Source organism: Lipotes vexillifer, unplaced genomic scaffold, assembly GCF_000442215.2.
Source record: "Lipotes vexillifer unplaced genomic scaffold, Lipotes_vexillifer_v1.1 scaffold1008, whole genome shotgun sequence".
NCBI lineage: Eukaryota > Metazoa > Chordata > Mammalia > Artiodactyla > Lipotidae > Lipotes > Lipotes vexillifer.
Window position 1 is genome coordinate 349,477 of NW_006772616.1, and position 13,313 is coordinate 362,789.

The 13,313-nt window shown below is 34.4% G+C and overlaps 1 protein-coding gene across 1 annotated transcript in view; it reads right to left on the reverse strand.

Moving 5' to 3' along the window:
• Positions 1–452: 452 nt before the first annotated feature.
• TMF1 (TATA element modulatory factor 1) overlaps positions 453–13,313 on the reverse strand; it is a 28,737-nt gene continuing 15,876 nt past the window's right edge. Inside the window, exons 9-17 of the mRNA XM_007447642.1 lie at positions 10,777–10,869; positions 9,907–10,063; positions 6,041–6,233; positions 5,127–5,196; positions 4,800–4,892; positions 3,835–3,936; positions 3,398–3,550; positions 2,137–2,262; positions 453–1,438 (exon numbers count right to left, since the gene is read on the reverse strand). Coding sequence (XP_007447704.1) covers positions 1,295–1,438; positions 2,137–2,262; positions 3,398–3,550; positions 3,835–3,936; positions 4,800–4,892; positions 5,127–5,196; positions 6,041–6,233; positions 9,907–10,063; positions 10,777–10,869 — 1,131 coding nt within the window. The 3' untranslated portion in view covers positions 453–1,294. The remainder of the gene's footprint in view (positions 1,439–2,136; positions 2,263–3,397; positions 3,551–3,834; positions 3,937–4,799; positions 4,893–5,126; positions 5,197–6,040; positions 6,234–9,906; positions 10,064–10,776; positions 10,870–13,313) is intronic.

Sequence of the window (13,313 nt, forward strand, 5' to 3'; positions counted from 1 at the left end):
AATCTGGCTCACACGGAAAGAATATTTATTAATGCTACAAATCAGAGATTCACTGACAAAAATACTGCCTTGAATGCAAAAGGAACAAAAATGAGGTCACTTGAATTGCCCTGAAAGGCATTCCAAAATCTTCAACATGGCTTACCTGTAGCTAAAGTTCTAGTGTTTAAAATGTAACTAGAAGTTAAGTGAGTGTTCCTACTTTCAAGTAAAGGCAGCTAAATGACTTTCGGTAATAAAACGTATCAAAATATTTCACAAGTCTAAAACACAGCTGAGAAGAAGGCATAGTTATTTTTTCAGCTATTTCACACTATTTTTCAGTTTAAAGGTTCAAGAAAAAAGTTAAATGATAAACCACAGAAAATTGCAAAATGCCAAATTTAACTCCTATAATTTCTCTATTTTCTTATGAATATCAAACATATACTTTTAATGTGCCAAAAATAAGGCTTTAAAAAATGTGAACAATTTTTAAAAAGAAAATTATATTAGTAATTTAATTACTTTTGATTCATTTTATAGGGCAGTAAAACAATACGTCTTCAAAACTACTAAAATGTTGATACCATCACAAAATGACTGTAAGTAGATTTTTCCACTATTCAATTATGCCTAGATAACTTTGAATAGCTATAGCTTTCTCCAAATGGGTACCAAAATTTGTACAGACTTAATCGTGAAATCTGAAATAAAATTTGAGACCACAAAACTTTTGAAGTTTAAATTATTTACCCTTTAAACTTCAGAGAGTGCTTTTTTTCCAAAAGAAAAATAATAGTTCAAGATTTAATAACCGCAGGTTTAAATAATTTTTTTACTTGAACACAATGTCCATTTTCATAAACAGTAATTAGACGTACTGAAGATTTAAGTGTGAAAGATTTCAAAGTGTCAATATGTCACTATCACTCTTTAAATGTTCTCAATATATACAAAAACATATAAATTATAGATACAATTAGTTATATATCTACAATATATAACACCATTCTCCTTCCCTAACCATACTGACATGAGGATAAAGTAATAAATCTCTGTGCTATTCAAGGCAAAAAAAAAAAAAAAAGACTGTAAAAAATAAATCTTTAAAGAATAGTTTTAAAAATAAAGTTCAAATACTGCACAAAATAATTTAACTGGAAATATTACTATATACTATAAAACAATTTTTTTCAATTTTTGAATGCTACAGTAAACTCCACTTTCTAATTCTATAAAAGAATTTATTGGATATCTGTACTTAGATATTAAATGTTTACATTCAGTTCGATGGGAATGTAATTTTCAGAAGTTAACTGAGCCTTTGTCTTAAAAGTTCATCTATTTGAGTCTTATACATATGTTTTACATCTTCAAGATCTAATCGAAGTTCTTCTGCCTCTTCTGCTTTTTCTCCATACATCTGCAGAATAGTGTTGTATCTTTGATCCAAATCCTATAAAATATATTTGTTTACAATTTTTAAATAACTGTACAGAAAATCTTTAATATTATATTTATATTATCATAAATGAGCCACCAGTAAAGACATTACAATCTGAATAAAAGTATACAGTCATCTCTCATAAAAATTAAACTCACACCTCGGTCTGTTGGAATAAAAGAATAAAAAAAACAAAATAAGCCAGATGGCTATTAATCTTAACATATATTTTCACTAAATCTACAATTCTCCCCATATATAGCTTAATCTGTCTTTTCTCCCAGTAATTTCAGCATGTTTGATGAAATTTCAGTCTCTATGGTTCACTGTGGTTTAAGTATTACCTGGCATTTACCCCACAAGAAAAGTCAAAAGAAAACCTATTCTCATATATGGCTTAAGAGCAACTTCCAATAACAAATATGCTAATTGTGAGGATACATATAACATCAATCAATAAAATACTACTCAGATCATGCAAAAGTTCAGGATTATTAATCAGCCTTGGCCAAATGAAATCTAGTTATTTTCCTGTACTGAGACTAAACATGATTGTGAACACTATTCTGAATGTGTGATGTGACAAGCAAGATAAGATTCATTTTTAAAGTTCTTCACTCAAATATTAATACTCTTCAATTATCAAAGAAAACACTAACATATACATATGCATTTTATGTAAACTAAAAATAAGAGTGAAGAATACTTACTCTTAGCTGAGATCGAAGTTTGGGTATCTCCTTCACTTTCTCTTCAAGTTCATCATTTTGATTTGTTAACTTAACTAGCTCTTCAGCCATTATGGAGCGTGTTTTTTCTAGATTGCCAATTTCTAGCTGAGAAACATTACCAGGAAGCAATTTAAATCAAAATATGTCTTGTTTAATAATCCCACTAATATAAACATATTTAATGTGCTATTTTTTAAGAAATAGATATGTGAACATATAACCATAAGCTAGCTCCTGGTAAAAGGAAATAGAGGCACAAAAACGGTTTCAACTTTCCTCAAAGGTATACCATTTATAGGGTTTACTATGAGAGATAAAGAACTGAAGAAAATTTAATCATCTGTTTGAAACATGCAACTCTACATTTTTCTCTAAGGAAACAGCATATATTTCAGTTATGCTAAATTACTACAAAAACCCAGAGAAATAAAAACAAACCGCCAACCATGTAGGTCACATTGGTAGAATCTATTATCAACTACCAAAGAAGTTCATTTGTGCCCTTAAGCATAACAGTGGGCTACACAAACATAACAGGTAATAAGATTATTCTGATCTATTTTCTTCCAATTCAAGGACATCTTCTTTAATTCAGTAATATTTTCAACTAAAATCATATCATAAAAATAGAAAAGGAAAGTTCCACTTTCGAGTGTATCAAGTTTAACAATGAAAACAGGTAAAACGTTTTAACATTTGTCACCACATTAAGTTTCTGAAAAGCAAGATAATGGGAGGATGCTCCACTCACCATGTTTCCTTTCATGTCTAGGATGTTATAGTTCTAATCTCTCTCACCACCTTTACCCTTTCCTCATAGGGGGAGCTGGAGCAACTTACCTAAGCAGAAAATCTGGGAAGAATAAAATGGCTATGCTCAGCTCAGCAACTTCCCTTTTTTCGTGTTTGGAAAAAGCTGCCTGCAAGGAGCTCTATGCTCCTAGATGCCTCTAAGTCTTATCATGGCAGGCTGTCGCACATAGGGTGGCCTACTCCAGCCAAGCATTTCCTGTGACAGTCTCCCAAATTCTGGCACTCAGAAGGCCCACTGAACTTTCATCCTTGGCTAATTTCTCCAACCAGCCTTTATCGTTAATATATATGATTTACTTGGGGTTTCACGTGTCACTATTTCATTTTACTTCTCAATTTGTTCAGAATGCAGGTGGAAATGAAGCGTGCTACTCACTGGGCCTCAAAATTTCATTTACTTCTACAGCACATTTAATTTTTCTAATACCTGTAAATGAGTAATTTCTCCTTCCCTTAGCTTTAGCTGAGACTGTAGATTTTCAATAATGCTTGATCCTGCTCCCATCCTTACAGCATCATAAAGATTGCTTCCATTTGCTGACACAGACATTGGTCCAAATGAGTGATCATGAAGCTCATCCTGTGTTAATTAAAGAAAGCATATATAGTTATTCAGTTACTACAGACTGTGGATAGGTGTCAAACAAAATGGTTTGGTCAATTCTTACTTTAAAATGTCTATGACTTTCTCAAAGGCAGAAAACCATCTCTATTTCCTCAGTGCAATTAGCACTCCCTTACAAATATGCAGATAAATTGCCTATAGAATAGCAAGATCACGGTGAGAGTCGAACTGCTATCTGCACATTCTCTTTATCATTATTCAGTCTAAGAACTAAACACATGTAAGAAATAAAACATCACCTGAGACATAAAAGATGTCTGTAGCCCTGCCATATCAACTCCACTTATCGAACTTGAGCGTGACATTGTGGGAGTGCTAGAAACAGAAAATGGCTTCCGATCCTTAAGGTGTAAGGAAAAAGAAATTCAGTTCAGATTAAAGAGTAAAATGATAAATAAAAAAGCAAGAAAGTTTTCTAGGATCAATGACAACAAAGATTCATTCTAATTTCCTCATAAAATGTTACAGATATCTTAAGTCTTATCAAAGGCACAATATTTAGTAATTTAAAGTGTAGACAAACTTGGTCAAATCATCTCATTTATATTATAACAACATAATTTGTTTTATTTTTAATGGAATGAGAATGTTTTTAATGGAACAATTATATGAACTAACTGCTTCATATTATATAACATACCACCAATTAAACCTATTCTTTAGAATTAGATTACCAATGAGATTTGCAAACCATAAAGTTTCTGGCTTATCCACTTTATTTTTACTGTATTTTTTTAAACCAAATAAATTCAGAAGGTAATTTCAATCAATGCATATATAGGTAGTTTTAATGTATTACGCTTACTACCGAGTATACTCCAATCCTTTAAATACAGGAAACTCACTTCAGAAAAATTACCTTCATTAACCAGAAAGAAAGTGAACAAACCAGTTTCACTCCCAAGGTGCCTATGGGCCAAATGAGGGGCATCAGTGTCAGTGAGAGACCACAAAAATTCATTTTAAAAGGGGCAAGAGGTTCTGTCATTCAAATCCTAGAAATCACAGATATCTTTGCATAAACTCCAATTACTCTGGATCCACTCTGAGCAGAACACTGATTATACTACTAGAATTTATCACTCTATTGATTTTAGACATAAGAAATGGTATTTATAAAGTGTAGCTAAAATTACAAAACAATTAATGATTAATCACAACAGCTACTAACTGGTTACATCAAAAAGAAAACAAAATTTAATACCTTTTCTTTTATTGCTTCTTGAGTGAAAATTGCTTTCTTCCTTTCCTGTTCAACTTTCATTTTCTCCATTTCTAACTGACTATTCAACAGTGTCTAATGGAGAGAGAGATACAGTTAGATAATTTCTGTGACACTAAGTCATAATCATAAGCCAATCTCAAAGTTTAGGAACATAAGGTATACACTCCTATTGGTTTTACTACTAAAGATCAAGTTCCAAAAGCAGAAACATCACCCATTTTATCTTGTCATCTCATTAGTTCGCTACCATCCCCAACCATTCTCTAATGGAAGCCCTAAGAGGTGAGCGAACACTAATGGAAATACCTTTTCTTTCCTTGTTTCTTCAAGTGTTCTTACATATTCACCTTTTAGGCTTTCTAATTCGACCTGGCACCTATTAAGCCAAAGGGAATTAAAACAAAAAAGATGATAGTACAGACTATTAAAAACTCACTACTTTATGAACTCCAGTTATATACTTAGTAGTCATTTTTATTATCAGCTTTATTTTCCAACTGTATTTTCCAGATGACTTGGGTTTCATTCAAAAACTGAACTACTACTTCATGTATCTTATTTATTGGTTCTCTCTGGATTAAGATTTCATTTAAAAAGAGACTTTTTTTCTAAAGAGAATTTTGAATACCACCATTCTACAATATGTTCAGATTCTACAAAGGCTTATTAGGGAGGTCTATGAAAATGTCTGCAAAAGTTCATATATTTTATGTCATGAATCATTTTTACTTGACTACTTTTTTTTAAAGTAAAATTCCAAGGAAGAACTCAGGATAAAACCCCTAATCACAGCTTTAATATAACTTCACATAGATGGATTTTATAGCTTGTGGTTTCCAAAGAGCCCAGACATTTATTTAGAAAGACTGGAACAATGTTTAAACCCCTGTAACATAAAAACAACTCCAGTGAGTGGTCTTCAAACTATTTTGTGGTAACAGACTCCTTTAAAAAATCTGATTAAAGCAATGAATCTTTGCTCTGGAAAATGCAAATACATTCAGAACATGCCACCCAATTTCGAGAGCCTATGCAAGGTTCAATGAATCCCGGTCCTATCTTGGTATAATATCCTATTACTAATGACTCTGACTTTAAACACTAAAAATATGTATTTGCAGTTCTCAGTGCAATGAAGCCTAAAACCAACACCACATTTTTTTAAAGTGCTTTAAAATGTCATGAAACTACCAAGAATAACACTCAAGAAACATGCTCACCTATTATTTTCATCCTCTAGTTTTCTTAGCCTATTTTTCTCTGATTCTAGCTGGGCCTGAAATCTACTATTTTCTTGTCTCAAGAGAGAATTCTGTGACTCCATGGAAGACATTTGAATTTTGTTGGCAAGAAGTTCTTCTGTGGCCGCACGTTCTCTCTCAACTGCTGCTGCCAACAAGGTCTGGGATTCACCTGATTGTAGGGTAAAAAAGAAAAATCACATATACATACATTCAAGAGGCCAAGATAACAAGTAGATTCTGACTTCAAACTTTTAATGATGCAAATAGCCACACTTAAAACTGTAAGTACTCATTGACTAAGGCAGGCCTGCCTACAGATACAAAAAACAATCTTAATTTATATGTGTTTTATCACTTTTTTCACCAAAGTATTTTAATTTGAAAGTGGAGTCATGTATCAACAGAGTAGTGAATCAACAAACAGTGCTGGGTCAATTGGATAGTCCAAGAAAAAAAAAAAAGAAGAACCTCAAACTAACCTTCACACAGCATATGAAAATTAACTCAAATGGATCATACACTTAAGTGTAAAACAAAATATAATGAGGGGAGGGGTAAAACGGGTGAAGGGGATTAACAGGTACAAACTACCAGGTATAAAACAGAAAAGTTACAAGGATGTAATGTACAGCACAGGGAATATAGTCAATATTTTATCATAACTTTGTATGAAGTATAATCTACAAAAATGTCAAATTACTGTTGTACACCTGAAACTAATATAATATTTTAAGTCAACTATACTTCAACTGAAAAAAAAAACAAACTATAAAACTTTTCGGAAAAAACACAAGAAATCTTCAGGATCTAGGGATAGGCAAAGAGTACTTAGGTTTGACACAAAGAGCATGAGCCATAACGAGAAAAACTGATAAACCGGACTTCTTCAAAATTTTAAACTTCTGTTCTATGTGAAAAAGATGAAAATATAAGCTACAGACTTGGAGGAAATAAATGCAAATCATGTTATCTAAGACTAGCATCTCAAATACATAAAGAAGTCTCAAAACTCACCAGTGAAAATACAAACAATCCAATTAGAAAATGGGCAAAACCCATAAACATTTCACTGAAGAGGACGTACAAATGGAAAATAAGCACATAAACTGACATTCACCATCTTTCGTGAGGAAAATGCGAATTAAAATCATAATAAGGCATCACTACACACCTGTCTGAATGACTAAAAGAAAAAATAGGGACAACACTGAAAGAAAATGCTGGCAAGGATGTAGAGAAACTGGATTATTCTCATAGATACAGCCACTTTGGAAAACAATTTGGCATTTTCTTAAAAAACTAAACATGCAACTACCCATACAACCCGGCAAATGCACACTTGGGCATTTATCCAGAGAAATGAAAACTTAAGTTCACACTAAAACCTGTATATGAATGTTCACAGCAGCTTTATCCATACAAAGTCTAGATCCAGCCCAGACATCCTTCGTCAGGTACATGTTTAAACAAGATGTGCTACATACAGAAGAACATTCAGCAGGGACTTCTCTGGTAGTCCAGTGGGTAAGACTCCATGCTCCCAATGCAGGGGGCACAGATTCGATTCCTGGTCGGGGAACTAGATCCCGCATGCATGCCGCAACTAAGCATCTGCATGCCACAACTAAGTCCGCATGCTGCAACTAAGAAGCCCTCATGCCACAACTAAGACCCGGTACAGCCAAAATAAATAAATAAATATTTTTTTTAAAAAAGAAAAACACTCAGCAATAAAGATTAAATCATTGATACACATAAGAACTTGTATGAATCTCCAAGAAATTACACTGAGCAAAAAAAGCCAATCCCCAAAATGTCACATGTTATACAATTCTATTTACATAATTTTTTTTTCCTTTGGCAGTGCCATGCGGCATGTGGGATCTTAGTTCCCCAACCAGGGATCGAACCCATGCCCCCTGCAATGGAAACATGGAGTCTTAACCACTGGACTGCCAGGGAAGTTCCACATTTACATAACATTTTGTAATTCCAAAATTTTAGAAATGGAGGATTAGTGGCTGCCAGGGATTGGAGACAGGGAGGGAGGGCCATGAGGGTGCTAAGTATGATTTTAAAGGGCCAAATGAGGGATCTTTGTGGTGTCAGAACTATTCAATATCTTGACTGTAGTGATGGATACATGAACCTACACAAGTGGTAAACTTGTATAAAACTTAATACACACATAGACACATATACATATATACACACAAATAAGTACCAGTAAAACTGGGGAAATCAGAATAAAATCAGAAGGTTGTTTCAAAGTTAATACCTTGATTGTGATATTCTACTATAATTTTGCAAAGTGTTAACATATGGATATTGGGGAAAGCATGCAAGGGACCATCCTATATCATTTCTTATAACTGCATATGAATCTACAGTTAGCTCAATTGACAATTACAATTAAACAAAAAAAGGACTAGTGGATAAAATTCTGAGATTTAACAAAGGCAAGAATTTTCATACTTTTTCCCCACCAAAGTAGACCTAATAATATCTCTGTTTTACATTATAAATTCTGTTCTATACTGTATCTATGCTCTTATTTATAGCATTATACAGTACGTTTGTCCTGTGGCTTTGCCTACATTCCAGCACAATACCATATATCCCTGAGGCTGTGTAGGCTCCAGTTGAAAAGCCACAAAAATAATGGCTTCTTGCTCTCATTTTATTGCTAAATAAACATTTGTTTCAGAAGGTGTCATTTTCAGATATCTCATATTCCATAACAAATGGGTCTCAAAAAGTGGTCCAAGATAAATAATAGACCTAAAATTAATACCTAGAAATTAAACAATATATGAAGGTTCATCTGTTCAGTGATTTTTCTTTTTGAGCAGATAAATCTATTTCCAGACAAAATCTTACATGGAGCTACAAGGGGCAAAAAAAAAAAAAAAAAAAAAAAAAAAAAAAGATAAAGGAGGCACTACTTTCATTAAAGCAGCCTGGAGGGGGCCCAGCAGCTTACTTATCAAGCTTACCCCTCACCATGACAGCCAGCCCTAAGACATACAAGGGATCTACTGAATACTGTTTGAAAGCGACTAATCTAGTTCACCCCTCATGATTTTCAGGGTGTAGTCCAGAGAAGGTTAAGTGTCTTGCTCCAGACTGTTTGACTGGGTGATTCAAAACAAAACATAAAAACCCTGAGTCCAAGTCTCCTGACACCCATTCACGTCTGCTTTTATCACTACACCATGATGTCTCTCAAATTACAGTTAATTTTAGGCATAGAACGGACACAGGAATTTTTCACCATTTGCTAGCTTCTGGGATATCTAATATGTACATATTCTGTGCTTGAATAAGTATCTTAGAAGAATAATTTTCTTTTTATTAACAGCACAGAAGGGCAACCTAGAGCATTTCTGTAAAGAAGCAAAATATGGAACCTTAAGACTCCACAGCATCTGTCTACTAGAATTTGACCTTAATCTAATTTGACCTATCTCTGCTCTTGGAATTCTACCACTGACTAGAATCATATCTGATCTCTACTTCCTACACTACTGCAGACAAGCTAGAATGAGGTCAGACTTAGCAATGGACAAAAAAACAGTTGAGCACAACAGTTTGTAAAAATGAATGTAAGAATGACATGGAAGTATTTTAGACAGTACCAGACACATCGTGTAAGGAATGTTTTGAAAGAGTCAATTAAGGTATTAGAAAATAAATGTAAAAGAGGAGAAGAGGTAAAAATCTACAAGTTAGACACAAAATGAAACCATGAGATCAAGTGAATTTCAATTTCATACCATTACCCTAATTCTAAAACAAGATGGAAGGGCTTCTACATTGAGCTTAAGAACTAAAGCAGTTACCAAGTCTATCAGAAAGATTCTTCTCTAACTTCTCCCACGATGACGTCTGGGACCCTAGAGTTGCTTGCAAATTTTCTATCTGTCGAAGCAACGGTCTTGTTGTTGATGAAACACTTTGACTCAGTTCTTGGTTTCGATTCTCTGCTTCCTGGAGTCTCTGAATCATGACATTCTTAAGTCATTACTACTGACAGCAATAAAAACACTAAAAATGCTAGCAAAGAAACTTTATGAGAGATTTCTGGGAAAAACTATTTCTCCAAGATAAAATGATTTTTTGTTAAACTATTTTCTAACTATTCAATCCTTAAGTTACAGTTAAGTTGCACAACAGAGTAACTAAATAAGTGCTTCTTTACAGAGCATTTCTAAGATAAAGACAGCCTTTGAATACCTTAAGATAATAAAGAGTATCATCCAAACTTCCCAGTAGTTGCCTCCTCATCCAAATATTTCTAAGTATTTATAAAAACAGAAAGATCAATCTGAGGGGCATTTTCTCCCCCTTATCCTGTACATGTTCATTGACTGAAATTAACAGAGCAGTAGCATAAAAACTAGGCATTGTTCATCTGACCCACAGTAATCAGAGACTGATAATAATAAATCGGCCATTACAAATGAAAAAACAACACTGAATATACTACATATCTATCATGATAAAATTATTTTCTAGAAAACAAAATTAGGGCTTTTCTTATACATTTTTAAGGTGCCCACTCTGGTTTTATTCACATAAGCCACAAAAATACAGCAAATGATAAGTATGGGAGAAATCTTCTCAACTCTAAGAACATTACCCCACTGAGTCATTTTGTATTTCTTGAAAAACGCATCTCAGATTTGTGTTTAGGGAAACTCTGACAGTACCTGCTGGAGTTCACTGATCTCATGACGTAAATAATCCTCTTTTCTGGCAGCTGCTTGTTCCGCACGTTGCAGTGCCAGCCTAAGGTCCCCCACCTGTATTAGGAGAACCAACAACACTATCACAACCAATATCACAATATTATCTATAACTTCCTGCTAACTACATATTTTGTATTGTGTTGACTTAGTGTTCACATATAATACTCTTCACTATCCAATGAGCTTTTACGTATGATTACCACATCCCATTCTTCAGGCAATCCCCGAGCCATATGTATTCAATATGTACTTAGGAAAGCTCGATAAGGCACACAGACACACACACACACACACACACACACACACACACACACAAAGCATATAAGTATGTACAAGGCCCAGCCACTGCCATACAGTATAGGAGCAAAGACAATGCATCCATAAACGTTCGCAGTGTAATGCAGAATGTGATAGGAGCTATATGAGCTATAAAAACTAGCTGCTATATTCATACACGGCTGCACAGGTTGTAAACTGCTACAGCCTTTTTGGAAAGCGTTATGGCAACATAATCATCAAACTTCTTACATTCTTTCATCTGATCGTCCTAGTCCTGAGAATTTACTCTATGGAAGCAGATCTGTAAACACACAAAGATGTCCTCTACACTGTTAGACTAACAAAAACAAACGAAACAAGAAATATTGTTAATATCTATTAGCAGTCGTTTATTTTTGTAAATGTGGATACATTAATATACCCAATAAAAATTAAAATGAACATAAAAAACATGTAGGGGGCTTCCCTGGTGGCGCAGTGCTTGAGAGTCCGCCTGCCAATGCAGGAGACGCGGGTTCGTGCCCCGTTTCGGGAGGATCCCACATGCCGCGGAGCGGCTGGGCCCGTGAGCCATGGCCGCTGGGCCTGCGCGTCCGGAGCCTGTGCTCCGCAAATGGGAGAGGCCACAACAGTGAGAGGCCCGCATAACGCGAGAAAAAAAAAAAAAAAAAAAACATGTAGAAATGTACAACTTAATCTTAAATGAAAAAACTATAAAATTATATATATATATATATATCAGTTATAAAAAATATGTACATGGAGATAAGGACAAGAAGTTAATACACAAAACTGGCAGGACTTGTAAAAGGTGATGATTTTTTGAATGGTAACCCCATATACTCTCTATCTCCCATTCCCTCAATTTTTTGTCATTACGTTTGAGTACTTTTAATTTAAAATATTAATATTTTTATCTATCCCAGTGAGGGAGTGGCAGAAGCACAAGGACCATGGTGTAACTTACAACAGCAAAACATCAGAAACAACCCAAATATCCATTAGTAGGAACTGACTGAATGGTATATTCACACAATGATATACTATAAAACTATAAAAAGGAATTTTTTAAAAAGCTCTATGCTCTACCATGGAATGATCACCAGGATGTTTTATTAGGTAAGTAAAGCAAGCTATAAAACAGTATCAATAGTAAACTATATTTTATGTAGGAAGGATGAGAGAGATACAAACAAATGTGTGTATAAGTGTAGGTGTGTATATATATACGGGGTATATAAGTAAATGTAGATATGTATGTTTTCTTGCATTTACAAATAGAAACACTAATAAAATGGTTATTTACAGGCAAAGAAAGGGAATAGGGAGGGGCTAAGTTGGAAGTAAATGTTATCTTAATGTATTTTGTTATACAGCTTTCACACTTTGGAATCATGTAAATATTTTACATATCCCTGTGAAATTAAATCAAAAGTGCATTGAGGTCAATGAGGGAAGAACAGTCTTTTCAACAAGTAGTGCTGGAACAATTTGATATTCACATGTAAAAGATCTAAAATGTGACGACTAAGACTATAAAAACTGTAGAAAGAAACACGTGAAAACCTGCATGATGTTGAATTAGGCAACAGTTTCTTAAATGTGATGCCCAAAGCACAAGCAACAAAAGAAAAGATAGGTAAGCTGGACTTCATCAAAATTTATTGAACTTTTGTGTATCAAAGGACACTATGAAGAAAGTGAAAGACAACCTAGAGAATGGGAGAAAATATCTGCAAATCCTACATTTGATAAGGGTCTAATATGCAGAATATATAAAGAACTCTTACAAATGAACAATAAAAAGGTAATATAAAAAACGGGCAAAGGATTTAAACATTTAAATAAATATCTCCAAAGGAGATACATAAATGGTCAATAAGCACATAAAAAGATGCTCAACATCATTAATCATTAAGGGAATGTAAATCAATACCACACTCAGATACCATTTTACACCCCTAAAAGGGCTATAATGAAAAAAAAAGACAATGACAAATACTGGCAAGAATGTAGAGAAACTGGGCTTCCCTGGTGGCGCAGTGGTCGAGAGTCCGCCTGCCAATGCAGGGGACACGGGTTCATGCCCCGGTCTGGGAAGATCCCACATGCCACGGAGCGGCTGGGCCCATGAGCCATGGCCGCTGAGCCTGCGCGTCCGGAGCCTGTGCTCCGCAACGGGAGAGGCCACAACAGTGAGAGGCTCGTGTACCGCAAAA